This window comes from Vitis vinifera, chromosome 7 (genome assembly GCF_030704535.1).
Source record: "Vitis vinifera cultivar Pinot Noir 40024 chromosome 7, ASM3070453v1".
Taxonomy (NCBI): Eukaryota; Viridiplantae; Streptophyta; class Magnoliopsida; order Vitales; family Vitaceae; genus Vitis; species Vitis vinifera.
In genome coordinates this window covers 2,172,891-2,197,751 of record NC_081811.1, presented here as the reverse complement: position 1 = coordinate 2,197,751, position 24,861 = coordinate 2,172,891, and the positions used below count along the sequence as shown (strand labels likewise).

General features: G+C 31.5%; 3 protein-coding genes across 3 annotated transcripts; 2 read left to right on the top strand and 1 right to left on the bottom strand.

Annotated features, from left to right (window-relative positions):
- The first annotated feature begins 1,205 nt into the window (after positions 1 to 1,205).
- On the top strand, positions 1,206 to 8,479 carry LOC104879774 (elongation factor Tu, mitochondrial). The gene is made up of 12 exons (XM_010653804.3): positions 1,206 to 1,502; positions 2,034 to 2,109; positions 2,285 to 2,377; positions 2,523 to 2,597; positions 3,158 to 3,262; positions 3,376 to 3,466; positions 3,559 to 3,764; positions 4,687 to 4,770; positions 4,905 to 4,970; positions 5,060 to 5,122; positions 6,628 to 6,868; positions 7,992 to 8,479. The coding sequence occupies exons 1-12, from the start codon at positions 1,324 to 1,326 to the stop codon at positions 8,060 to 8,062; spliced, it is 1,350 nt and encodes a 449-aa protein (XP_010652106.1). The 5' UTR covers positions 1,206 to 1,323; the 3' UTR covers positions 8,063 to 8,479.
- Positions 8,480 to 9,521: 1,042 nt separating this feature from the next.
- Positions 9,522 to 15,907, bottom strand: LOC100259706 (uncharacterized). Its single transcript, XM_002274242.4, has 5 exons — positions 15,340 to 15,907; positions 13,721 to 13,898; positions 12,020 to 12,476; positions 11,125 to 11,190; positions 9,522 to 10,398 (listed from the first exon to the last, which is right to left on the bottom strand). The coding sequence occupies exons 1-5, from the start codon at positions 15,424 to 15,426 to the stop codon at positions 9,897 to 9,899; spliced, it is 1,290 nt and encodes a 429-aa protein (XP_002274278.1). The 5' UTR covers positions 15,427 to 15,907; the 3' UTR covers positions 9,522 to 9,896.
- Positions 15,908 to 19,267: 3,360 nt separating this feature from the next.
- LOC100263218 (uncharacterized) lies at positions 19,268 to 23,108 on the top strand. Its single transcript, XM_059737849.1, has 8 exons — positions 19,268 to 19,432; positions 19,523 to 19,639; positions 19,731 to 19,826; positions 20,015 to 20,102; positions 21,905 to 21,989; positions 22,179 to 22,242; positions 22,339 to 22,428; positions 22,840 to 23,108. The coding sequence occupies exons 2-8, from the start codon at positions 19,529 to 19,531 to the stop codon at positions 22,882 to 22,884; spliced, it is 579 nt and encodes a 192-aa protein (XP_059593832.1). The 5' UTR covers positions 19,268 to 19,432; positions 19,523 to 19,528; the 3' UTR covers positions 22,885 to 23,108.
- The last annotated feature ends 1,753 nt before the right edge of the window (positions 23,109 to 24,861 follow it).

The window sequence follows — 24,861 nt, the reverse complement described above, 5'->3', positions numbered from 1 at the left end:
ATTAACTGCTAAACCTCTCCTGATTCAAAATCTTGATGCATGACCAGCTGGCCCATTCCTTGCTCTGGACCGGGTTGTGTCGTATTGTGTACGGGCCATGCTAGGATGGATTCTCTTAAATGGGAAGGATGACTGAAGGAAACGTGCGAAATAGACTCGGCTAATGTTGATTATAAAAAGTTTTCTCCTGGGTTCTACAATTTTCCTCTGTCCCAATCAGTCCCTAATGGCTTTCACCTTTTGTCTGCACTTTTGGGACCACCACCAGATAAGGGTTTTGGAGATATGAGGTGCAAATCTCTGAGAGGCATCTTCTGTTCACAAAGCGAGTTGTTGAGGCTGATCAAGAACATAGCTTTTACTATTTATTAGTCCCCGATCAATGCATGCAATATCCCACATCGGCTAAAAAAAAATACAAGTTACTCGTACTATAAATATATATGCGTCAAATCAATATGTACAAAGCGGAAATACTTTAACCATGTGCCATTTAATGGATCATACTTCCTAGTATTCGCCTTAATTAATCAGGCTATTTAACGGATATTATTACTAGAATATGATTTAAGAGAAATCATACATGTTAAAACTTGTTATTTCTTATTTAGTATGATTTTTTTAGGAGCTTAAGATAGACAATGAATTTTTTTTTTTTATGATAATTATATTTTTATTATGGGAGAAATAAGTATAATGAGATGTTGTTTGATGAAATGATAAGAAAAATATTTGAATTAGTTAATGATTTTTATGGTAAATGAATATATTTAAATTATTATTATTATTAATGTCTTATGGAAAGTACCTAAATCATTCCATAAACAAAATAATTTTTAATTTTTATGTTTCACTTTTATTTCTTTTAATTATCAATTAATCATATAAGAAAATAATAATAATAATGATAATAATAATAATAATAATAATAATATTTTTGTCCTTTATTATAATCAAAATTCATTTTAAAAAATAGTAAAATTACAAAAATTCTAAATTTATTTTTATATTTTTTTCATAAAGAGAGAAAGAGATTTTTTTAAAATACTAAATATCCTAATATTTAATTTTGATATTTATAAATCTATTCAGATAAATTATGGAGAGTTTTTAATTAATTAATTAATTTATTATTCTTATTATTATATTTTAAATATTATTTTAATTAAAAATGTAAAAACCCGAATGAATTTCGGGTCGGGTACTTATGGCCATTCCAGGAAAAGAGGGTTTTTAGATCCATCAGCTCTCTCCTTACATCTCTCTAAAACCCTAAAACCCTCCTCTCCGCCACTGCACTCGTGTTCTTGGGTTTCTTCATCAATGGCTTCTGTTGCTCTCAGAAACCCTAATTCTAGGCGCTTTCTTCCACTTTCCTCTAAAATCTACTCTTCCTGTCGGGGATCCATCTCCACTCAGTTCTCCATCTCTCCAAATGACTCAACCTCGTCTCCTCCCCCCACTATTCCATGGTGGCGATCTATGGGCACCTTCACTCGCACGTAAAGTCTGAACTTGATTCTTTGATAATATCATTCTTATCTACCCTTTTCTTTTTACATGTGTATATTGTGTCTTCTTTGAGTAATGGGTTTGGTTTAATAATGCAACTAACACTGCTGGTAATAATGGAAAACTGGACATTGTGATGGGGAAGAAGAGCGTGGAAAATTTTGGCACTTGTTTTCTGTTTGGTTGGTGAGAGAATGGTGGAAAAAGAGGTGAAAAGGGCAATTAAAATGTTGCTTTTGTGTCTTGTTTCTTTTCCTGAATAGCAGATGTGGGTCCATTTGAATGTGAGTTTTTGTTTTTCAAATGTCTTCAATGGTGAATATTTAAGATTCGAAATTTTCTTTTGTTGTTTTTCCTTTCATTTTTGTGGGGAATTTGATTTGGAAAAGGCTCTGAGGAGGAGTGGCTTCCAATGGGAGAATTGGACCTCTTATCTTATCATAGGAAAAGCAAGTTCATATCTATTTCAATTGTAAATTAAATCGCCTTTTTATTTATATGTAATGTTTTTTTTCTGACAGAAAGCCTCATGTTAATGTGGGAACTATTGGGCATGTTGATCATGGGAAGACTACATTGACTGCTGCTATTACAAAGGTTGGGTTGTTGAATCAATTGTCTCTATGAATCAGTTCTTTTTTATTATTATTATTATCTCTCTTTTTTTTTAAAATTTGGAGATGGTTTTTTTCCCTTGAATGAGTATTATCTGGCTTGAAACATGGACTCTTTCATTTATCTAGTACCTGAACTCGTTCTTTGCCTCTTGTAGGTGCTTGCAGAGGAAGGAAAAGCAAAGGCAGTTGCCTTCGATGAAATTGACAAGGCTCCTGAAGAGAAGAAGAGAGGAATTACAATTGCAACGGTTGACATCTTGTTGTTTTCCTTGGTTTCTATGTTTCATTACGCTGAGATTAATACATTAGTGTAGCTGTTTTCTTGCTCAGCCTAACATATACAACTCTGAAATTTTGTTTACAGCTTAACCTAAATTGGATTTGACTTTGCAGGCCCATGTCGAGTATGAGACTGCTAAGCGGCACTATGCCCATGTGGACTGTCCAGGACATGCGGATTATGTGAAGGTATAATGAAGAAGAAAATGACTAATATTCTTACAAAGAAAATATTTTAATTTATTTGAGATTTTTGCTGTCTCTACATTCCAGAGTGTTCAAGAGAATGACTATAGTTGGGATTCTGGATATGAACAGGATTTTTCATTTTTACACTTACATTAGAAAACATATTAGCTGACTACTTTTCATTGACTGCAAGCCATCTGAAAATCCAATTCCATGTTACAACTTATTGCATTCCCTGTGCTTTGACTAGAGACTGCAAAAAAATTCAACTTGAATTTTATTATTTTTACTTTTCAGTGAGAAAAAGCTTACATTTGGATGTTAATGATGACTTGATTAGCACCATATATTTGGTATCATATAATCCTGGAGTTTAATTGTGTAATATCATAATACACTGGATTGTTTGGATTGATGAATTCAGTATTTTTATAGAAGGGACCATCTTCTCACATTTTGCATTTCTGGGCTGTCTTCTAATACACAGTTAGCCTTTTCTTTGTTTGGAGTGTTTTTTGTACTCATGTATCAATCTGATGATATTGGTTGATTATTTATAGAATATGATTACTGGAGCTGCCCAAATGGATGGTGGTATTCTGGTTGTTTCTGCTCCTGATGGGCCCATGCCACAGACAAAGGAACACATTCTACTTGCACGCCAGGTTGGGAATTTACTATTAAATGATTGTGAACTGTGTTTAGCCGTTGCCCTTATGTTATGTGCTTCTATGACATGGTTATATGTGTAAGAATCCTTTTTTCACGCATCTTATAGGTCGGTGTGCCATCATTGGTCTGTTTCTTAAATAAAGTTGATGCTACTGATGATCCAGAGTTAGTGGACCTTGTAGAAATGGAACTCCGTGGTAAGGCGGTCCCTTGTTTAGTCATTTATAATTCTTGCATAGGCGATACCATAAATTTTAAAGCGTTTCACATGAGCTCGTACTTGTGGCAGAGCTTCTTAGCTTCTACAAGTTCCCTGGGGATGAAATTCCCATCATTCGGGGCTCGGCTTTGTGCGCTTTACAGGGAACTAATGAAGAAATAGGAAAACAGGCTATTTTGAAGTTAATGGATGCTGTTGATGAGTATATTCCTGACCCTGTGCGACAGCTTGACAAGCCTTTTCTAATGCCAATTGAAGATGTTTTCTCAATTCAGGTAATATGACATTCACTTGGCATTGTTTTTGTCCAACATTGTTTTGGAGTTATGAACTGCATATTTGCATCAATGGTTTTTCTCCTTTGACTCAGTTTTATTTTGCCAATTTGTCTGGGGTAAACTGAACAGCATAAACTAATTTCTTTAATCTCAAGCTCAGTTTTAATGTTGTCTTAGATTCAATGGGTTTTGTGGTGTAGGCAAGTCAAAAACATTTTTACTACCAATTGTAACTTATTGCAAGTGTTTTGGTTACCTTCTTCTTCTTTTTTTTCATTTTTACAAACCAGAACCTTTTGATTTAATGTTTATGGAGTTGTATATTCTCAAGAAAAATTGTCATATTGTAAAATTATAAATATGATTTTGTGGAATTATGCTGCTTAGTGTCTCATTCTGGTCTATTGACCTCCAACTTTGGGCTCATACAGGGGCAGGAAGCTTCTAGAAAGACCCAAAGCCATCCACACAGCTTTAAAGTTGGATGAGAGTCTTTGGGGTTGTTTAGAGAATTCTTGTATACATCTCATACAAAGCTTGTATCTAGGTAGTCTCTAGAGTATTTTAGAATTGTATCTAGGTAGTCTCTAAAGTATTCTAGATTTGTTAGGATACTTTAGAATTGTGTATTTTCTGGACCTCTATAGTCACCTATAAATAGGTGTTGGACCCATTTAGTACTTGAGAGCTTAATAAAAGCTTCCATTCTTTCATATTGTCTCCTTTAACAAGCTAAGTTTGAATAATGTTGACTTAACGTCACATGGGTGCTTAGGAAACACCCAAGTCCATGACATTAGGCTTTGAACATATGGGCTGTTGTGATGATTAATGGCTGTGAACATGCAGCCTATTGTTGTGATTATTAAAGTAGTTTCCTCAATGTTTAGCATCATTTGAGCTTTATTTTGTATTACAGGGACGTGGAACAGTAGCTACTGGTCGTGTTGAACAAGGAACAATTAAAGTTGGAGAGGAAGTTGAGATTTTGGGGTTAACACAGGTGTGACTATGCAAATTTAATTTGATACTTTTGGTGTTATGAAGCGTTTTGTGCTTTTGGTTCTATTGTGATCTTTATAGTCTCACACCAAACCATAAAAAGATTGATCCTAAAAATTGATTTTCTTTATGTAGAGTGGTCCTTTGAAATCCACAGTCACAGGTGTTGAGATGTTTAAGAAAATCTTAGATCAAGGACAAGTAAGTGTCTCATTTCATTTGCTCCTTCAATTTAATAAGGATTTTGATCAGCAGAAATTGAATTTTAGAGGGTTTGCTTGGTTTATTAGGCTGGTGACAACGTAGGTCTTCTTCTTCGTGGCCTGAAACGGGAAGACATCCAGCGTGGACAGGTAATGGGATTGATTAATTAAGCTGCAAACTTATTTTACTGCATAGTCTAAATTACTTAGATGAGTATCATCAGTTATTTACTTGCTATTTATTTAATTCAAGACACAAGTTTTCTAACTATCACACATCATGCAACTTTTAAATGGTTTTTAAGGAAAAAATATTTATTCATTTGTATTTCACCTTATATCACACAAAAAGAATTGTTGGGTCCCACTTTTTTAGTTTGTTTGATAACAAAAATTTCACACCACTTATCACTAATTTTTCTATCAAAATTTATTTATTAGGAGCATGTTTGGGAGCGATTCTTGTTAAAATGTTTTTAGCTATAGCGGTTTTGTTAATAATGTTTCCATTAGAAATGTGTCTAAAAAGAATCGTGTTTGGATACGTACTAAAAAAACGTGTTTTTATAGTGTCAGTTCAAGTTCTTTATTTTTTTTAAAGTGTTGTTCAAAAGTTTGCCAAATACCTAATTTTTATAAGAAAAACATTTCCAATTATGAGGAAATGACTTGAGCCCCTCTTAAAATCACTCCAAACAGACTTTAAGTGAATAAAACTTTGACTTTTCACATTGCTAAACATGGTAAATCAATTATAAGAATATATAATTTTTGGATTACATTTTTATCTTTAAATTTTTTAAAATATTGAATCTTTATAAAAAAACATATAGATATTTTTATGTCATTTTTTCCCCTTATAAATATATTTTAAATGTTTTTGAACTTGATTTAGTTTTTAATTTGTTTGGGTCTTAGGTCTGCAATTATACTTAAACTGCTCTAGAATATTAATCTATTATGAAAAATTAATAATAACAACAATAATAATAGTAATAATAATAATGCATCATTAATATGTCATGTAACTTATAGGTGAAACATATATTATATTTGCAAACTTATTTTCTAAAATTTCTATAGAATAAAAGTTCTGATTTTAATATCTTATATGTAATTGCAAAATCGAAAGCATTATTAGAATTGAAATTCTTTTTCTTTTTTTTTTCTATTAATAGGCGCCCTTTTTTTCCCAAAAAATATGTTGAACAGTTATTTGGGACCTCGTGTGGATCAGATTAATATTTATATTAAAATATCACAAATAGGTTATTTAAATGGTTGTATACAGTTTTATCCTATGAATTTTCTAGTTGTCATTTTTTAAAAAATTTTATGTAGTTAAATTTGACACTTGATTTTTAGAAGATACTTCTAATACTTATAACTCAACAATAAAGCTTTTCCTGTCAAAGAGTTTTCGGTAACCATTTTCCACCTTTCTCTTATACCACCTTAGTTTAGGCATAAACTCTTTTTTTATACAGTGTATTTGCTAAAAGATCATTTTCTTTTTTGTTTTGATTAGCAGTACAAGAAGCATTAAAACATTAAATATGGTTATCCTAAAATGATATGTTATGAAATTGAAACTATGTTAATAGTATTTATGTTAAAAGGATGTGATTCAATGTTTTCTTTTTTTTATTGTACAGGTCATTGCCAAGCCTGGTACTTGCAAAACATACAAGAGGTTTGAAGCGGAGATATATGTCCTGACAAAAGATGAAGGTGGAAGACATACTGCCTTCGTCACAAACTACAGACCTCAGTTTTATATGAGGACTGCAGATGTCACTGGGAAGGTTCAATTGCCTGAAGAAGTTAAGATGGTTATGCCTGGGGACAATGTTACAGCAGTTTTCGAGTTGATATCTGCTGTTCCTCTTGAAGCTGGTATGTTTTAAATTAAATCTTTCAAATAAAAATAGGAAGATTGGGAAATGAAATTTTAATTTTTTTTTTTTAAATCATTCACTTACCTCTTCAACTCTAAAGCATAGTTGCCTATGATATTTATTTTGATATCATTAACTATTTTGTAGAATAAATTTTTGAAAGTACTACCATCTATGTGAGGCTGATTATGCCTGCTGATGGAGATGCCACTTTGTTAGACTTCCTAATAGGGTGCTTTTACTGTATTTTATTTGTCATCTTTGTAATATTGGTAAGCACAAATTAATGGCACTTGTGAACATTTTTAACATGCAACTGTTGAATTTTGCCCAATGGAAAAGTGGGGTTGATTGCATGGTGGGAAACTTAAAACACGATGACCTCTGCATCATCCCTTCCTTTTGAGTAGTTATTTTTTCCATTCATTTTCTTATTATGGACTATTGGTTTTGCACATTTCATTGAGGGGTGGGTGGTAGTCACTGGGCTAGATTTTGTGAGAAGCCCTACGGTGAAAATGTTGTGCCTCTTTTCATCATGGAGAAGAAGGGGAAGCAGGGTTGAAAACAGCTTGATCCTGCATTTTTCATGCATCACATTCTAAATGGTTTGGTAGTTTTTGTACTTCTGTGTTCTGTGCCATATGGAAAAACACTTGAATTTGTGTCACATTCATCTTTGTCAAAAATTCAATGACTGACAAAAGAGGTGTGGCTCTTTTCATTGTAGTTTTTTTTTCTCCATTGTTTTTTGATAGGTAATACAAAACTCTTTTCGTTGTGTATTTGAATATGCAACCTACTTGCTCTGGCTTGTCTTCATGTTTGCATAATAAATTTAGTTGATGGTGCGACACAAATCACTATACATACTTCCACACCAATGCCAATACATGCTGTCATGTTTGCTTTTTCAAGTCGTGTGAGAGATTGACTGCACTTCTCTTTTTTCCTTAAATAGAAAGGTCATAGCTTCTATTTATTTTCTTATGACATGGCAGTTTATCTTAACAATTTATGTTATTTTTCTTTCATAATATTTAACCAGTATTATACATTTGCATTTGGGAAAATGGAAAGCCCTAAATCTTGTTACTTTGTTTTGGGTTTCAATTTTACAGGACAAAGATTTGCTTTGAGAGAGGGAGGTAGGACAGTCGGCGCAGGTGTAGTTTCCAAAGTAATAAGTTGATTGCAGTCTTGGGTCCCCTAGGTTTTTTTATTTTTGCAAGAAAGGGTTGACACCCCAAAAAAACCTGGACTTCTTTTCCTTGGAAATACGCATCTGGTAATTGGGCACATGCTCTGCATTTGATCTGTTTGTTTTCGGCATTAAGATATTATTAGCTCGTATGAGTTACAAATTATACAGAAAATTCTGTTTCAATGTTTTTTTTTAGTGTATAATTAGTCAACCTGTCTTGATCACTTTTGAAACGGTCCCCATTTGTGTTTATTGATGAATAAATCCTGTTAGAACAGCCGAGGAACCATTGCTGGCAGCTTGGGAATTTACATATTCTAACTTATCTCTTTGTTCAAAGTTGAGTAATTTCATTTGCTCTGATCTTCAATGGAAGAATTCATAAAGTAGAAGAAATTGTTTGAATATTTATGCTTGTCTCTTCAATTTGGTTTGAATGATAATAGCTTATGGTACCTAGGAGTGTTTGATTCAAGTTAATTTTGAACATTTGACATTAATTGATATGAAATATATCTAAAGAATGCTTGGATGAGCTTGGTCATTATTCTTAAAGACTGTTCTCTGTTGTTAGGAATGGAAAATGGTCTATAAACTCAAAAAAGAACTTTATACATTTTTTACAAATCCTTGAAGAGGACTAGAATGCTTTGACATGGGCCCTTCAGCATGGGTGGTGTAATGCAATTTTAGTAGGTCCAAAATGGATTATTTTAAAGAGTAAATGTAAATATTTGAGTTTTCTATATAAAATTTTACACTTAGAAATGGTTTTGTTTGCCATGGAAAGAGAACACTATTTAGTGCTTAATATTCTCTTCTTCAGTTGCTTCACAACAAATTGAAGACAATGCTCGCAGCCATAAGTTATTTATTCTTAATTCAAGAGATGCCTGTTATGAGGGTGCATTCAGCCCCAAGAAAATGCAGCAATGGCCTGTTAGGGATGGATTTTTAATTGCTCAAGCCCTCAAATTTTAAGGTTGCCCCTTGTATCCCCTGTTAAGAAGCTTTTCCTTCATCTCAGGACAGAGACAACTGAGGCACACGGTCTGGGTTTGATTCCTGTATTTGGTTGAATATCCTTGATTATCTGGTGTTTGGCGCTGGTTGGGTGGGGACGGTTAGCACCTCAAGGTTTGGAACCTCATGAGAAGTCTGAAGAGCTCTGCCATGTAAGGTTTCTTGGTCATCATTCTCCCACCCAAATGTGGAATGGGGAAAGATTCAATCTTCCACTTGCAAACTGAAATAAAGGTTCATACCAGTGGTAGTCAGCTGAGCTCAGTACAGGTTCAGTAATTGAACCTAAAGAGCAGCAGAAAAGGTTCATACTCCTATTTCGTCACATCTCATGTTTCAGATTGCTGATCAGACCCCAAATGAGCCAAAATCTGCTCCAAAGGGCCAACCATACTCAATAAAAATCAATAAGAACAAGAAAGAATGAAGGCGAAAAATAGTTTTATTACTCATGCTAAACTTTACGGCATGTACAGTGCTTGAATCAAGTAGAGTCTAGCCATATACGCCTCCAGTTATTAAGCATCATACCAACCAAACATCAATTTCCACAGAACTTGGCCGACTGCTGATCAGCTGCAGCCCAAGCTCATGCAAAATTGAGGCCACCTCAAGACTGGATGGATTCTTTCAAAAGCTTTGGCTCTTTCTCCGCGCATTTTTCTGAGTTGAACCCACCCACTCTGCAGAACCCGTTCCATCATCACTCAGCTTAGCTAGGACATGTACAATTGTGCTCACTTCTCCCTCAAAAGGTTTTTCAATATATTTAGTATTTCATTCTGCTTAATCTTGACGGTCATACAAGCCTCAGCACTGCGACTGTCATCACTGTTGCAGCTCTGAAGAAAATCTCATTCACACTTCTGTCCACTCTCTTCATCATTTCCTCTTCTTTCAAAGCTAACTTGCCTGACTTCTTGCTTATATGGACAACGGTGTCCCTCAGTTTATTCACAGCCCAAGACAGCCAAACCAGGCCAAACCCAAATCCGGTACTCAAGAATTTGGATGCACAAAAAGGCACCCTCCCACAGGCTACTTTACAGATGACAGAGAAGAGAACAGCAAGGCCGGTACCAGCAATGCCAGCAGAGAACTGGGTCAGAAGCTCAGGTAGTTCAGGGCCAGATTTCTTTAGGGAAAGGAATGCTGTTTTGCGTTGCTGCCTCTTGTTCATCATTATGGATAAAAGGCTTTCACATGCATGGAAATAGTTCTTTTCGTAGAGATCCCTCTCTCTGCAACCCTTCCTTCCATTCTTCTTCTTTGGAGATGGCTTGAGCTTAGTTTTCTCAGGACTGCAAAAGAAGTAACATGCATAAGAGAAAAAAAGGGCAAGGTAATGAAGGTTTTAGCAACTACAAAAGGAATGAACTAATATTACACCTTAAGCCATCTGAAAAGTTTATACTTATTATTCATGCTTGCATACCATCTAGAGAAATTCCACCATGTCGGTCAAGAAAACGTAATCCCTCACCACATCAGCATTAAGAAAAGTAAAAGACCATAGCATCTTGTGGTTCTTTTATTGAAGTACAATAAAACAACCACTTAATCAAATGATTCAGCATTTGATTCCAATAACCTGGGTATGATGGAGAAAATCATTGTGGGACTTTTTCGTTCTTGTTAACAATACTTGATGGAGCTCGCTAGAGTATTCAAGAATACACTTAAATTAAATATAAAATATTCAAAACTTCTATTTGATTCTATATTGATTTCACCTTGTTCTCCATGAAATCAAAGTGGGTGATTTTGCTTTGTAATTTTTTCCCAGATTGCGGATTCCCTTTCTGGTTTAGATCTTATAACCTTGGACACTTAAAGCTATCATTTGGGAAGAAATAGTAAAACAGAAATTTAAAATATGAAAAGAAAAAAAAAATAATTGCCTAGTTTTGAACAATTCCCTGACCAATATTACCCTGTTAGAGCAAGAACCAGGTCCAGTAAGTTTAAGCAAAATAAAAGTTCTCTTCAAATTTAAAAGCTTTTTTATGAATAGATATGTCAAATACCTCTTAAGAGGAGCAACCACAGTTTCAACCTTCAAAGAAGACCCTTTGGTATCAGCCCGCTCCAGCCTGTTTGATACAATGATCATAGGACGAGCAAAAAAAATCAATTGAAAAAAAAAAAAAAGAATAAAACTCAATTTCAGTGCAAAACTATAAGATGTTTGGGAGATATTCAATTTAAGAGCAAAAACTTCCAACAGTGCATCATCCAATCAAACATGAAATATCAAACTAAATTTAACCTATCATGTATAACAGGCATTTCACTTCAATAACCTCATATATTGTCTACATTCTCTTTTCAACAGAAAAGGCCTGATGTGCACTCGAAAAAAAAGAGGAAGAATCCATTGGTGCATGTGCGTGAGAAGGGATAGAGAGATCCAACCAAGTAACCCAACTCCACAACAAACAACAATAGTATCAAAAATGGGATCAAGTATGACTAGATGCTTAACAGGAAGAAAAATGCCGTGTGCATGTGTGTAGGGAGATTCAACGAAGTAATCCAAGATATTCTGATTCCACAATAAACAACATTACCACCAAAAATAAGCTCAAGTATGACTGGATGCTTAACAAAAGGGGCAAAATACCAGAGTTCAATTTTCCTTTTAATAGAAATAGGCATTGAAAATGTCATCCATTTGGGAGCTAAGGCCAATCAAAGAGGTGGCCAGTAGATTTAACAAATCAAATCAAAGAGTTAAGGCTGACCTTACAACATAGTCATCATATCCATAGGATGGTATTAATAGGAAGCATGCAGGTACAAACATGGAACAAGCTCCACACTCATAAATTTTTTTATATGTACTAAGCTGTGGATTAGCCTAAACATATTGCTAGATAAAATTTTCATTTTATACAGAGGAGAGTGTCAAATTATCCGTACCTAGTAAAGTGGGGGACCAGCAATGACTGCTTTCCATGCTTAGTTGAGTTCTTTGATAAGTAAAACTCAGCAACAACTGAAAGTAGATCCTTCATCTCAGTTCCAGTGCCCATGAATGAAACTCGGCCATCTGGGTGAACGATAAGTTTTGAACTACGGGCCAAATCCCCCACAAAATCCACAAATGGCTTCTGGGCATGAAGTTCACTACTTGGGTAAATAAGAGCAGGCTGAGCCTCAGTATCCTGATAGCAAGAACAAAAACCAGGATCCACTGGCTGCTCTTGCATACCGGTCGAAGATGCCTGAATTCCCATTAAATCAGATAGCACAGATAAATCTAGTTCACCTTTCTCTATTTCACTTGATCTGGACATGAGGAACTGCAGGATTTTTTCATGTCTTGTGCATTGTTCAGCAATTGCAAGGCTGAAGAGTACCGAACCTGGAAGAGTGTCTGCAGCCCAAACAAGAAGGCAAATAAGATACTTGATCACAGTGAAAAAAAAGGATATGCTACAAAAGAAAGTATGACTGCCTGAATCGTGCTCAGTCATATCATCCTATCCAACGCCATAGTTATTGTTTAAGAATTTCTTTCACCACCAACACTCACACCATGCTCATCCCTGCACTTAGTGCTTTAGATCATTGTGCCACAACTAAGTTAGCAATAGTCTATATGTAATAGATCAAAGCTATATTAATAGAGTAATAAACCCATCATTATCTGCTTTGAAAGTTATTCACTTGTTTTCCTAGAGCTTGATGTCCATTTATGATTCCCTACCTTTTTTGCTTATGCAACCAGCATCCTTATCTGGGTTACATTCTTCTAATGAACCAAAGGTCATTCTTCAGATTTAATCCTGGCAAAGCAGGTTTTTGAGAGTGGAGAGTTGGATGGCATCTTCACCTTTGACAATCATGAATGAAGAGGCTGTCGTCAAGATTTGAACCTGCAGAGGTCTATTAGCCTGAGATGTTTACCACTGCACCAGAGTCCAGACAGAGGCCCCTGAACTCTCCAGTAACCTAGATGTTCTATTTGACAAACAGTAATCTACCCCATGGGAGTAACTGAATTTAGAATAAGCAACTGGGATGACCAACAAAAGGTACAGGGAGCACTCAGAAACAACAAATAAATGTAATAATTCTACTTTGATTTGCATCAGATCTGAATACAAATTCACAGCCTCTAATTGAATCATGACCAGAAATGAAAATAACTATTTTAATAAAAAATAAACATATTCCTTGCATTAAATGGTAAATACAGAGAAGGATAAGCAATCCTTCCAAAATGTACAATTGCTGATTAGAAAGCAGAAAAACAATGTACACACGTTAAAACCACTCTATACACTCTGGGAGAATAAAAAGTCTCCAACAAAAAAAATCCAATCACTTCGATCATTGCTTGCCTAACTAGTTTGTGGCATGATTAATTGAGCAAGGAACCCAAGAGAAGGAGCGTCCCACCTCACTAGCAATAGCTATAACTGTATTGCTTGAAATCTGTTAACCGATCATATATGAAATTGGCCTATTGTGGAAAAAATTAGATATCATAAAAATGTGCACATAGCAAGGTAGAGTAAATTTCATTATATATGGTTTTGAATTTCATGTAGTGTGCGACAAATTATAAAAATACGAATCATTAAAGGAAAACGCATAAACTAATCAGCTGTGAACCTTGCGCATCAAGCAGCACATGTCTGCTAACAGTCTGATCAATCTTCACAAACTGGTCAGACTCCAACAACCCACTCAAGGGTTTCCAGGTCTCCTCCCGTTGAAGAGGCCTTAGATTAAGACCCGATCTTGTCGACTCTTGTCTTGGTCCAGGACTTCCCAAAAGAGGTTGACAATCCTATGTTAAAAAAAGATTAACAAGAATTCATCATCTGATGGAAGCAACTAAGAATGCGAGTAACCAATGCAAATCATTACCTTAACATTAAGACCGTAAAATCAACAAAACAACTCACCTAAACAATCATAATTATAAAACTCTAACCAATCAAGATGTCTATAAATTTGAAAAATGACATAAGCCAATGATATAATCCAATGACATAACGATATAATCCAATATACCAAGCCTGCTAAAAGATATTGAAAGAATCGGACCAATCACCAAAACTATTGCATAACCAACCCAAGAATACAAAAGGTAGCATATAAATTAGGAATCAGTAGTTCAAAATCTCAAAAGGGACTGAATTTTTCATTTACAACAAGTGCTGATAACACAATAATTATACCAGAGAGATAAACTACAGAACCCATCTGCCATAGATGAAGAACCTAACAGAACAATTTACAAGCACAAAGGCAAACATTCTTTTCTATTAAAGCTAACAATGTAGAAGTACAAGGACTATGATTTATCTTCATGCGAGTGTGCCAACAATAGTCAATGATAAAATCATCATATACCTAATAATAAACAATAAAAACCAGTACAAATTTTCATCTAATTAATAATCACAACCCATATGGATTTATAGTTTGAACAAGCTAGTGATATGATTAACAAACAAGTGTCCACGTTTCTATGAAACTCAGTTAAGAAGAAGAAAAGTTAAGGTTGTAAACCAGGGCATCAGACAACAACTCAACAAAATCAGAATTACAAATGTGTCGAAATTCAAAATTCAAAAACCCAACTCACAACATAATAAATTCAAATAATACACATGTAAAACAACCTGAGCTTTGCCTTGTTATGTGAAGTTCATTTGGAAATGATTAGAACTTGAAACTAATCACAAATTGGAAGAGAAACTCAACATGGCCAGTAGTAAGAACTAAATCACCAGAAGGATTAAACCCAATAAATATACCATCAACAACCACCGAAAGAAACACCACCAAAATATGAATGAAACAGTAAACCCCAATAAGAATTACAGAATATAACATAAACTCAACAAACCCCATGAAACAGGCACGTATATCAACAACCCAAGCACTGCATAACATCACCCTTGGAGGAAAAAGATTAATCATCATAAACAACAAATCATGAATAATTACAGAAATAAAAAATAAATAAATAAATAAATACCCACCCAACAAAAGCAATTAACAGACTGTAACCTAATGGCCACAAATAAGTAACAGATCAAACCCAATTACAGTCAGAAATTCAGAACATATTTCAACAACCCAAATCAGAAAATCACCATTCAACAAAAAACCAGTAAATCCCACGCACAATTGAAACAAATCCAACAACCCAGATCACTAAGCCCAGAAAAATAAACAAAAAATTATCAATAACCATGTAAATCTTCCAGAAAATTTACCTTGGAGACCCTGCACATGCCCTGTTCTGGGTGAAAGACAAGCCCAGGAGGATACCCATGACAGGCCATCAAACAAAGCTCAGCCATATCAGAGGAAAACCAAGATCAGAAAACAAGTTTCCGAGCCTCAAATCCCCCCTTTCCCTTTTCGTGAATATCACATCATCTCGTGCTTATCCACCCCAGACCTCAAATGGTAAGATATTACACAGCTATTATTCGGGTGGTACCAAAAATTTTCAAAAGGAAAATGGGAAATTAGAAAATGGGAATTTTGGAGTCCAATAGATTGATCCAGAGAATCCTGGATTCATCGAAATATGTGGTGTATGGGCCTTTGAAATTCCAGGTTGTAGCCCTAAGATTCTGATCAACAAATCAAAGACAAGAATTTGTCCACTTGTCCTTTTCTTATTTGGACTGTTTTGGTGGAGTCTAAGAATTTTTTCTTATAGCTTCGTCCCCGACCAATTAAAAGAGAATGAAGAGATATTTGGGTGAGAGGCCTAAAATCATTCAATTTAAATAATAAAAATAATAATTCCATAAAAAAATTGGAGAAAAATAGTTTTTCAAAAATGAAAAAAAAAAAAATGATACAAAAAATTTCTTTAGAAAGTGACTCAAATTAACTGAAGATTGAGTTAGGTTGTATCTGGATTGAATTCTAAAAATTTAAAGAATCCATTTGACATTTCCCGATAAAATTGTTTTTAAAATTTTTTAATATTTTTGGTTTCCAGTTTTTAAAAATATATTTTAAATACATGGTGAAATATAGAACAATTTTTAAAGAAGTTTTTTAGGTTTTTAAAAATAAAATAAAAGCATAAAATATTTAAAAATAAATAAAAACAAATAAAATTAAACATGATAGGATTCTCTTTCAATCTTTAATATGGAACATTTTTAAAAATGATATTTCTTTAAATTACACTTGTATTTCTTTTAATTTCTCTAAAAAATTATTTTAAAAGTTAAATTTTAAATCAAATTATACTTGATATATAAAAATTTTAAATCAAATTGTATTTGATATATAAAATTTATTAATTATTAAATATAATTTGAAATTCAAAAACCCATAATATTAATATTAAAAAGTAATGAAACTCAATAATATTAATAATAAATAAAATTTAATTATATATATATATATATATTAAAGAGTGTAATAATTTTTAAAAATAATTTAAAACTCAAAAAGGAAACCAAATAATACTATATATTTATGGACAAAATTTGGTGTAGAACGATTTTATTTTGGAACAATTGTGTTTTGGACTCAGCTGAATCCAAAAATTAAGATTTGGTCCATAAAAGTTGCATAATTGATAAGAATGATATAAAATGTGAAGAGACAATATATATTTTTGGATTAAATAATTAATTTTGAGGATTTTCTACCATAATGTTTTGTAAACTTTTTTATCTTATTTTTTTAAATAATTATTTTAAAATTTTATTATTTTTAGAAAACTTTTTTTTAAATATATTCTAAAGATATATCATTTAAAAATAATAATTTTTGCATATTTTTAGTTATTTTTTACATACATAATATTAAAAATATATATTTTCCAATATGTTTTATTTTTAAATAATAATAATAATATTTTATTTTTATTTTTTTGGAAAATGTTGTATTTTTTTCCAAATCACTAAATTAAATTAAATTTTATTGAGGTTTAAATAAGGAATAAAATTTTAATTAATATTTTTCTATTTTTTTTCATAGTCAATAAAGGTTGTTTTTGGAAAAATAAAAAATTTATATCTTTCTTCTAAATTTTCACACTTTATCTTTTAACTTAAATGGTGAACTTATATGGACCAAAACTTAATTTTTTGACCCAACTAGGTCAAAAACACAATTGTCCCTATTATTTTTTTTGTTCTACAAATCACTATTTTCTTTTTTCTTTTTAGGTAAATGAATTTCAAATAAAACAAAACTTAATGGGATAGATTTATTAACAAATAATTTAAAACTTAAATAGTAAATTAATTAATACCATAAATTTATAGATAATAAGCTCCAAATTAAACAAAATTTAGGAGGTGATTGATACACGGGAATAGAAGATGGAAAATAAATCTTTTATTTCCATTCTTTTTTTTTTTAATGGAAATGAATTTGGTGATTTCATTTATAGTGTTGGGATGGACCTAAAAATTGAATATTAAAATGATTATTTGTTTCAATTCTAATGTTAGGTATTAATATGAATATGAATAATAAATAAATAAATTGACAATAATAACATACACATAGGTTAAAATAAGTTTTTTATTTTTATATAAAAATAAATAAATTTTAAGAGTTTTTTTTTCTAAATAATAAGACTAAAAAAAATAGTCTTATTATGGGATGAAAGACATTGGGGCTTGATGAATGAAATTAAAAGGTAAAATAGTAATTTTATACTATTTTATATTTTCTTATATATGAATGAATCAAAATACCACTTATTTGCGATAAATTAAAATTTCATTTATAAGTGAGATTTGATTAATGCCCTAATCATTTTTTATTTCACACATATCTTCATAAAATTTATCTAAACATAATAATAAATGAGGAAATGAAATGATCGAGATATTTATTCTCACTCTTTATTCCCATGTACCAAACACATGTTAATATGTCTGATTCATTAACAAGTCTAATAATTTTTAAAAATAACTTAAAACTCAAATAATGATCCAATTAATACCAAAAATCTATAGACAAAAATTTGTATATAATGACTATTGTTTATCTTTTGCACAATTATTATTATTATTTTTATTTTTTATTATTATTATTTTTACAAGACAAATAAGTTCAAAATTAAATGAGACTTAATGTATTGGATTCTTTTACATGGCATCGTTATTTTTCAATAGACAAATAAACTTCAAATTAAATAAAACTTAATGTGTTGAATTTATTAACAAGTCTAATAATTTTTTAAAATAAATTTAAACCCAAAAAATTATTTAATCAATACTAGAATTTTATGGACACTCTAAAATAACTTTATTATTTATCTTCTATATAAAATTATTATTTTTTTAACTAGACCAATATGTTCGAAATAAAACAAAACTTAATGTATTAGATTCATTAACATGTTTAATATTTTTTTTTAAAATAATTTAGAATCCAAACAATAAACTCATTAATATCATAAATTTATGGATAAAAATTGATTCATAATAGATTTATTGTTTTTTTTTTCACATTATTATATTTTTATAAATTTTCTCACTATAAAGTTCAATTAAGTGACAAATTGCATTTATTTTATTAATAGGTTTAACAATTTTTTAAGATAATTTGGAATTTAAAAAATAAATATAATCATTAAAAAAAAAAAGATCAATACTGATATATTATAAGTTATGATTTATTTTATAAACACAAAATATATTTTTTTGAATTTAAGTAAATAAATTATAAATTAAGTAAAAAATAATTAATAATTTTTAATTTTTAATTTTTAATTCTTAAGAATGATTTTAAATTTTAAAAAGCAATCAAATTAATCATAAATTAAATAAAAATATTTTAAAATATTATATTTATAATTCGATACTAAATGTATATATAAAATGAAAAACTTGACATATTTTAAAATATGCTTTTACACAATCAATCGGTAATATTTGTAATATATAATAAATTATTTTATATATATATTATAATGTTATTATTCACATGATTATAAAACCATTTTTATTTTTAATAACATCTGAATTAAATTTAATTTAATTTATATAAATTAAATTTGTAATATTTTTTATAAAATCAAACAAAAAAAAAATTAAAAACAATTTATCAAAGCAGTTTTTTTTAAACGCTTTCTAAAAACAATTTGTTAAAGACTTTTATTTTTATAAAATACTGATTTTTTTTTTAGTTTAACTTAAAAACAATTTTCATCGAACACTGTTAAGCGGAATTTGTTTGAACTTTTTACATCATTTTGATCTTTATTATTCACAACAATTTAATAATGATCTCCGGCCGGCAACGGTGACGGGTCCGAGATTAAAACCCTAGATCAACCAGAATCTCACTGAAGAACCATACACAAACAAGAGCATCGTTGAGACTGATTTTCACTTTAGTTTGTTCAATGTTCTGTAATAATCTGGCTCTGCAACTTATTTTCAGTTTGGAATTGACGTTTTCTAGGTTTAGATGTTCTTCCTTAGCTTGATCGAGCACACACTGCGATTACCGCCTCATCTTCTGGACCTTCCTCTCAATGAAGCCATCAAAGGAGAGCTCGAGAGTCTATTCTTAGATAAGGTCTGGAGATTGAGCATTATCTTTGCTTTTTTCATTTGTTATTGTGATTTCAGAGCAGTCGAGGGTCTGAAAAGGATGTGTTGTGATGAAGGTTCTTGCGAATTTGGGGCTGTGTATCTCTGTTTATGATATCAGGTCTATTGATGGTGGTTTTGTCTTTCCTGGGGATGGTGCTTCAACCTATACGGTATACTTGATCTAAAATTTTGGTTTCATAATTTATCTGTCTCGGATTGTGGCTTTGCCCACGTATTATGCTGTTTTCAAATTGAACTGAATTGAAAAAGATGATAGGCTGAATCAATTTTTATGGAGTGTCCTACTCGTCCAAAGTTTTTGCTCATATAATAATTGAAAATCATGGTATCTTGGCAGGTGGAGTTTAGACTGGTTATGTTTCGTCCATTTGTCGGGGAGATTATCACTGCAAAACTTAAAGAATCCGATGCCAATGGCTTACAGTGTATGTCTTAAGGCCTCTTACTTATTTGATTATGAATTAATCAAAATATCTTTGCATTTGTATTATCTATTTCATCACACGTGCTTGCAATGTATGTATTTATGCACATATTCTGACCTGTTGGGTGCTGCCAATTTTTGTTTCGTCTTTGGTGGGTCTGAAGTTAAATATGAACTTTAATTTGCTTTATGGGATGATAACTTATTAAAACTGGTGCTCAAGCACCACATGACTTTGACAACATGGTTGCTTGGTTATGATGAATGGACAATTAGATGGGTTGATTTGGGAGTAATGCTATTATTTTGTGCATTATGATCTCAATGCATTTAAGTGAAAGAAAAATGTTATTAGGATAATGTAAAGAAAAATTTATCTGGATTTAAATGATTTTAATCATTAATATTTGATACAAATGAGTTTATCAAGTGTGGTTTCTGCTGAGGTGCCCAGTGCTCTCTTTAGACTTGTTCGTGCATATGATGTTATCTGTTGCCAGTTGCAGTTCTTTGGACTCAACTAAATACCTTGGGTTGAAAATATCCTTGATTTGGGGATCAACTTATCAAATATCCAGATTAGAGATTTGTTGGATTATGTAAACTACCTGCTCATTCAATGAGGCACTCCCTCCAAATTCATGAGAAATACTGCCTTTGAAGGAATATTCTGTGTCATATCCTAGATTATGACTAACTAGTGGCAACCACGAAGCCATGATATTTGCTATTTTTTGGGCTGATCATGGAAATTCCTTTCTCCTTCCAGAGAACTAGAAGCTTCTTGAGTCAAAATTACTCCATGATATTTGCTATATTTGTGGCTAGTTGTCCCTTTCTTCTACCAAGAGAATTAGAGAAATGATGCAACTTGAGTCAAAATTAAGCAAATCAACAGAACTTCGATCACTTGGGTTCAGTTCTTGAAATCCATTTTTGACACTTTATTATGTCTAGAACCATATTACTCGTGGAATCACAGGTTATTCACCTTTCTCACTACTTTCCTTGCCTTGCCCTTACTCATGGGCCTTCAACTGTATCATATTAGTCCTTTTTGTCAGTGCATTTTCTTTGGCTTTTGCCACACAAGATGAAAAAAAAAAAAAGGCTTTAGGAGTCAATGGTATTTCAATTGGAACTTGGCAGTATTTGGATGAAAATGATATGTACCAGTTGGTGGTACTCTTACTAGACCTGGGAAGTGCTGTTGAATCCTGTAAGTCATTGTCTAGCTCCATTGTAGAAGTGGCCTGCTTGGTTCTCAAAGACAGGTTGCAAAATCAGAGTTAGAGATGGAAATTGTTTAAAAACATGTCCATGACTTATAATCAATATCACTTGTTGTCAAGGAACATGTTATTCATTTTTTTTCTTCTGAAGTATTCTTTTCACAACTTGATAATTGTTGCTCCTTAACATGATTCATGAGTTTCGATGTCACCTTCTGAAGCATTGGCAGAATACCTGGGGTTATTAGAGTGTGATCTTAGTTAGATACTTGGTTTAGTCCTTTCTAGTTGGTTATTATTTTTATTGGCTTTGCTGCTATGCTTTTTCATTTTGGCCAAGGTCCTGTTGCTCCTTAGTTGTCCCCTGTCTAAGTGAGGTAGCTTTTGAAGGTGTAGAGTGGATATCAGAATTTTGTTATGTTGAAATAAACCTTGTTTTAAGGCATGCTTTGGTTTTTCATCAGTGAAAAAAAGTTGCCATCCTGCTATTGAATTGCAAATTGTGAATTCTATTTCAAATAACACCTGTATAATGGCTGCCTACTGCTGATATTGAATCTGTAATGGACAGTATCTCTTGGATTCTTTGATGACATCTACATACCTGTCCATCTTATGCCAAATCCATGCCATTGTGAGCCTGACCCAGAAAATAAGTAAGCTTTTCTCACCTACATTAACTTATTTAATAGAATTAAAATTAGATTGTTCAGAATTTCATCTTCAATCATTATCTTTTTCTTTATTTGCTTTCTTTTTTTCATTTGTTATTTTCGTTCATTTCATTGCGACTCTTTACATTTATATGTGTAACATCCTACTTTTATCCTTTTGTGGAATTCCAGGAGTCAAGTCATATGGATATGGGATTATCAAGAACAAAAATTTCCTATAGATGGGCTTGACGAGGTTTAAGTTGCTGTATTATTATTCTCTGGACGGTTTTATAATTGTGCTAAAACTTCTAGTTGCAGTTTGCCTTTAACTTTTGGCGTTCTGCTGCAGATAAGGTTCCAAGTTCAGAGTGTAAGTTATCCTCCAATTCCAGTTGAGCAACCAAAAGAGTCAAAGCCATTTGCCCCTATGATGATTATGGTAAATTCATTCTTTGAACTTCGTCCTTTCAGGGTTTTTCATCTCTAGAAGTAGGGTCATCTCTAGAACTTCATCCACTTACATTTCTTATATACAAATACATGTGGATGGACAAAATCAGATGGAAAAATTAAATTTTAGTCTTGTTGGATTTTTATCAAATTTGCTTCCTGTTAACCGAGAGTGCCAGGTGCATATCATGGCTTGTTTTCTGCTTCCAATCTGATTTAAATGCTGTGCGTTCTTCAATAAGGAAATTAGTAGTTCCACAGCAATCCTTGAGTGAGGCACTGTAGGCATCTGTCTTTATGAAACTCAATTCACTTATATGGGTGCCACCTGAATTTGTTCTCTTGGTGTTCCATGATATTTTATCTAGGGTTGCTCAATACTCTGTTTTCTATTTTGCAGGGATCACTTGATTATGATGGTTTAGGCCCTGTTTCATGGTGGTGATCCTTTAGAAAAAGAAGCAGCAGGAACAGTAAAGGAAATCTTTATCTTTAGCTTGATTTAGTTTTCTTATCATAGGAGATAGAATAGAAACAGTTTTGATTGGAAGGAAAGAATGCTATTTTTGACCTTTAATAGGGTCCATTCTTGTCTAAACCCGAATTGAGAAAGGAATGAAAAAAAAAAAATGATCCGTTTGGGAATTGTTTTTTAAACTTAGAAAACAATACGAGCCTATTTGGTAACTATTTTTTAAAAATTATTTTATGATATTTTATAAAACAAAAATCTGCTTGAAAATTTGATTTGATCGGTTTAAACTTGGAATAGAAAGATATATGAATCAAGGTCATGTTAGGTTGGCTACAAGGACCTTTTTTAACTTTTTTTTTTTTTTTTATGTATTTATATCAAAATTTAAATAATAAATAATATATTATTTTAAAATAATAATAAAAACTTTTAAAAACATATAAATTAAATATAATTATATGTACAATACAAATGTTATAAAATATCAACCGTTAAGAGTTACATTCAGGTTCCTTCGAACCTTCTATCAAAACTCAACCCATGTTGAGTCAAATTCTGATACTAAAAATGTTTATTCGACCCACTGGATTTGTCCTATTACTTTTTAACTTTTTCCCACTTTATTCTTCCGTTATTAAAATCTAATAATTTACTAAAGGAATTAGGCCTTTTTCAAAATTATTTTTCCCTTTTTTTTATATATTAAAATAGAGAATTAAAATTATATAAAATTTAAAATATTTTTCTTCCTAATTCTCAATTAAATTAAAATCATTGATAAAATGAAAATGTTTGGTTCCTTCGACCTAGACGGAATAAAGCGCCTTATGCTATATAGGTTCATTTCCATGAGCGGGAATATAAGAAAATAAAACATAAGGACCTGTTTGGTAACAGATTCTTAGAACAATTTTTAAAAATTGTTCTTTGATGTTTTTTAAAATAAAATTTTATTTGAAAATATAAAATGTTTTTAACCTGTTTTTAATGTTTTTAAAATAATTTTTATATGTGGTATTTTATTTCTAATCATTTTAAATGTTTATATAATTATGCTTTAACACTGTCATTAAAAAACAAATGAAATTAATATAAAATAATATTTAAAAATACATTATTTTTTATTTTTAATAATAAAAAACGGAAATCAATTTTTAGTTACCAAAAGAGTTTTCAAGTGTTTTTGTTTTGGATAACAAAAATTGTTTTAAAAAGCAATTGGCAAACGGGGCATAAATGATAAACCACTCGCCAAAAACTAAGGTTGTATTTATGGGGATTATTTGGCCTATAACTAACGCCCACCTACTTGTACCCAAATGAATTAACTTGAATTTGAATCAATTAAAAGATGGACCGTCAATAAAGACCCATTTGACCACCATCAATATGGTGGACGAACTTGTCATACGCCTAATTGCCTATGATATGATTTTATGACAAATAATTTATTTTGGTGGGTATGCCCATTACCCTATTTCCTCTTTGCATTTATTCCCTTATAAATTTACATTATTACTCTTTCTCTTCCTCTCATTAATTTCCCATGAATTAGCAATTAATATCATGTTGACCATTTTTTTTTCTCTTATTTCTCTAAAATATATATATATATATATATATATATATATATATATATATATATATATATATATATATATAAGTCACTCCACTTCATTAAATGTATCATATTTTTTTTAATAAACTTTTTATTAATGAATAAAAAGGAAAAAAATCAAAATAAATAGTCATTTATTTCCCATGAATTAGCAATTAATACCATGTGTCATTATTTTTTTTCTTATTTTTTAAAAATATTTTATTTTATTTTATCCTTAAAAGTCACTCCACTTCATTAAATTTATCATAATTTTTAATATTTTTTAATATACATTCTATTAAATAATAAAAAATAAAATAAATAAAAATAAATAGTCATAAATTCAT

What these genes read in the sequence shown, in the direction of transcription:
- LOC104879774 (XM_010653804.3), top strand. Translation starts at nt 1,324, where the DNA reads ATGGCTTCTGTTGCTCTCAGAAACCCTAATTCTAGGCGCTTTCTTCCA. An exon ending in TGACTGCTGCTATTACAAAG is followed by an intron (nt 2,110 to 2,284) that starts GTTGGGTTGTTG and finishes TGCCTCTTGTAG; the next exon opens with GTGCTTGCAGAGGAAGGAAA. An exon ending in AAATCTTAGATCAAGGACAA is followed by an intron (nt 4,971 to 5,059) that starts GTAAGTGTCTCA and finishes TTGGTTTATTAG; the next exon opens with GCTGGTGACAACGTAGGTCT.
- LOC100259706 (XM_002274242.4), bottom strand. Translation starts at nt 15,426, where the DNA reads ATGGCTGAGCTTTGTTTGATGGCCTGTCATGGGTATCCTCCTGGGCTT. An exon ending in TGTGCTGCTTGATGCGCAAG is followed by an intron (nt 12,477 to 13,720) that starts GTTCACAGCTGA and finishes TTTGGGCTGCAG; the next exon opens with ACACTCTTCCAGGTTCGGTA. An exon ending in CTGGTCCCCCACTTTACTAG is followed by an intron (nt 11,191 to 12,019) that starts GTACGGATAATT and finishes TGTATCAAACAG; the next exon opens with GCTGGAGCGGGCTGATACCA.
- LOC100263218 (XM_059737849.1), top strand. Translation starts at nt 19,529, where the DNA reads ATGTTCTTCCTTAGCTTGATCGAGCACACACTGCGATTACCGCCTCAT. An exon ending in CTATAGATGGGCTTGACGAG is followed by an intron (nt 22,243 to 22,338) that starts GTTTAAGTTGCT and finishes GTTCTGCTGCAG; the next exon opens with ATAAGGTTCCAAGTTCAGAG. An exon ending in TTGCCCCTATGATGATTATG is followed by an intron (nt 22,429 to 22,839) that starts GTAAATTCATTC and finishes TCTATTTTGCAG; the next exon opens with GGATCACTTGATTATGATGG.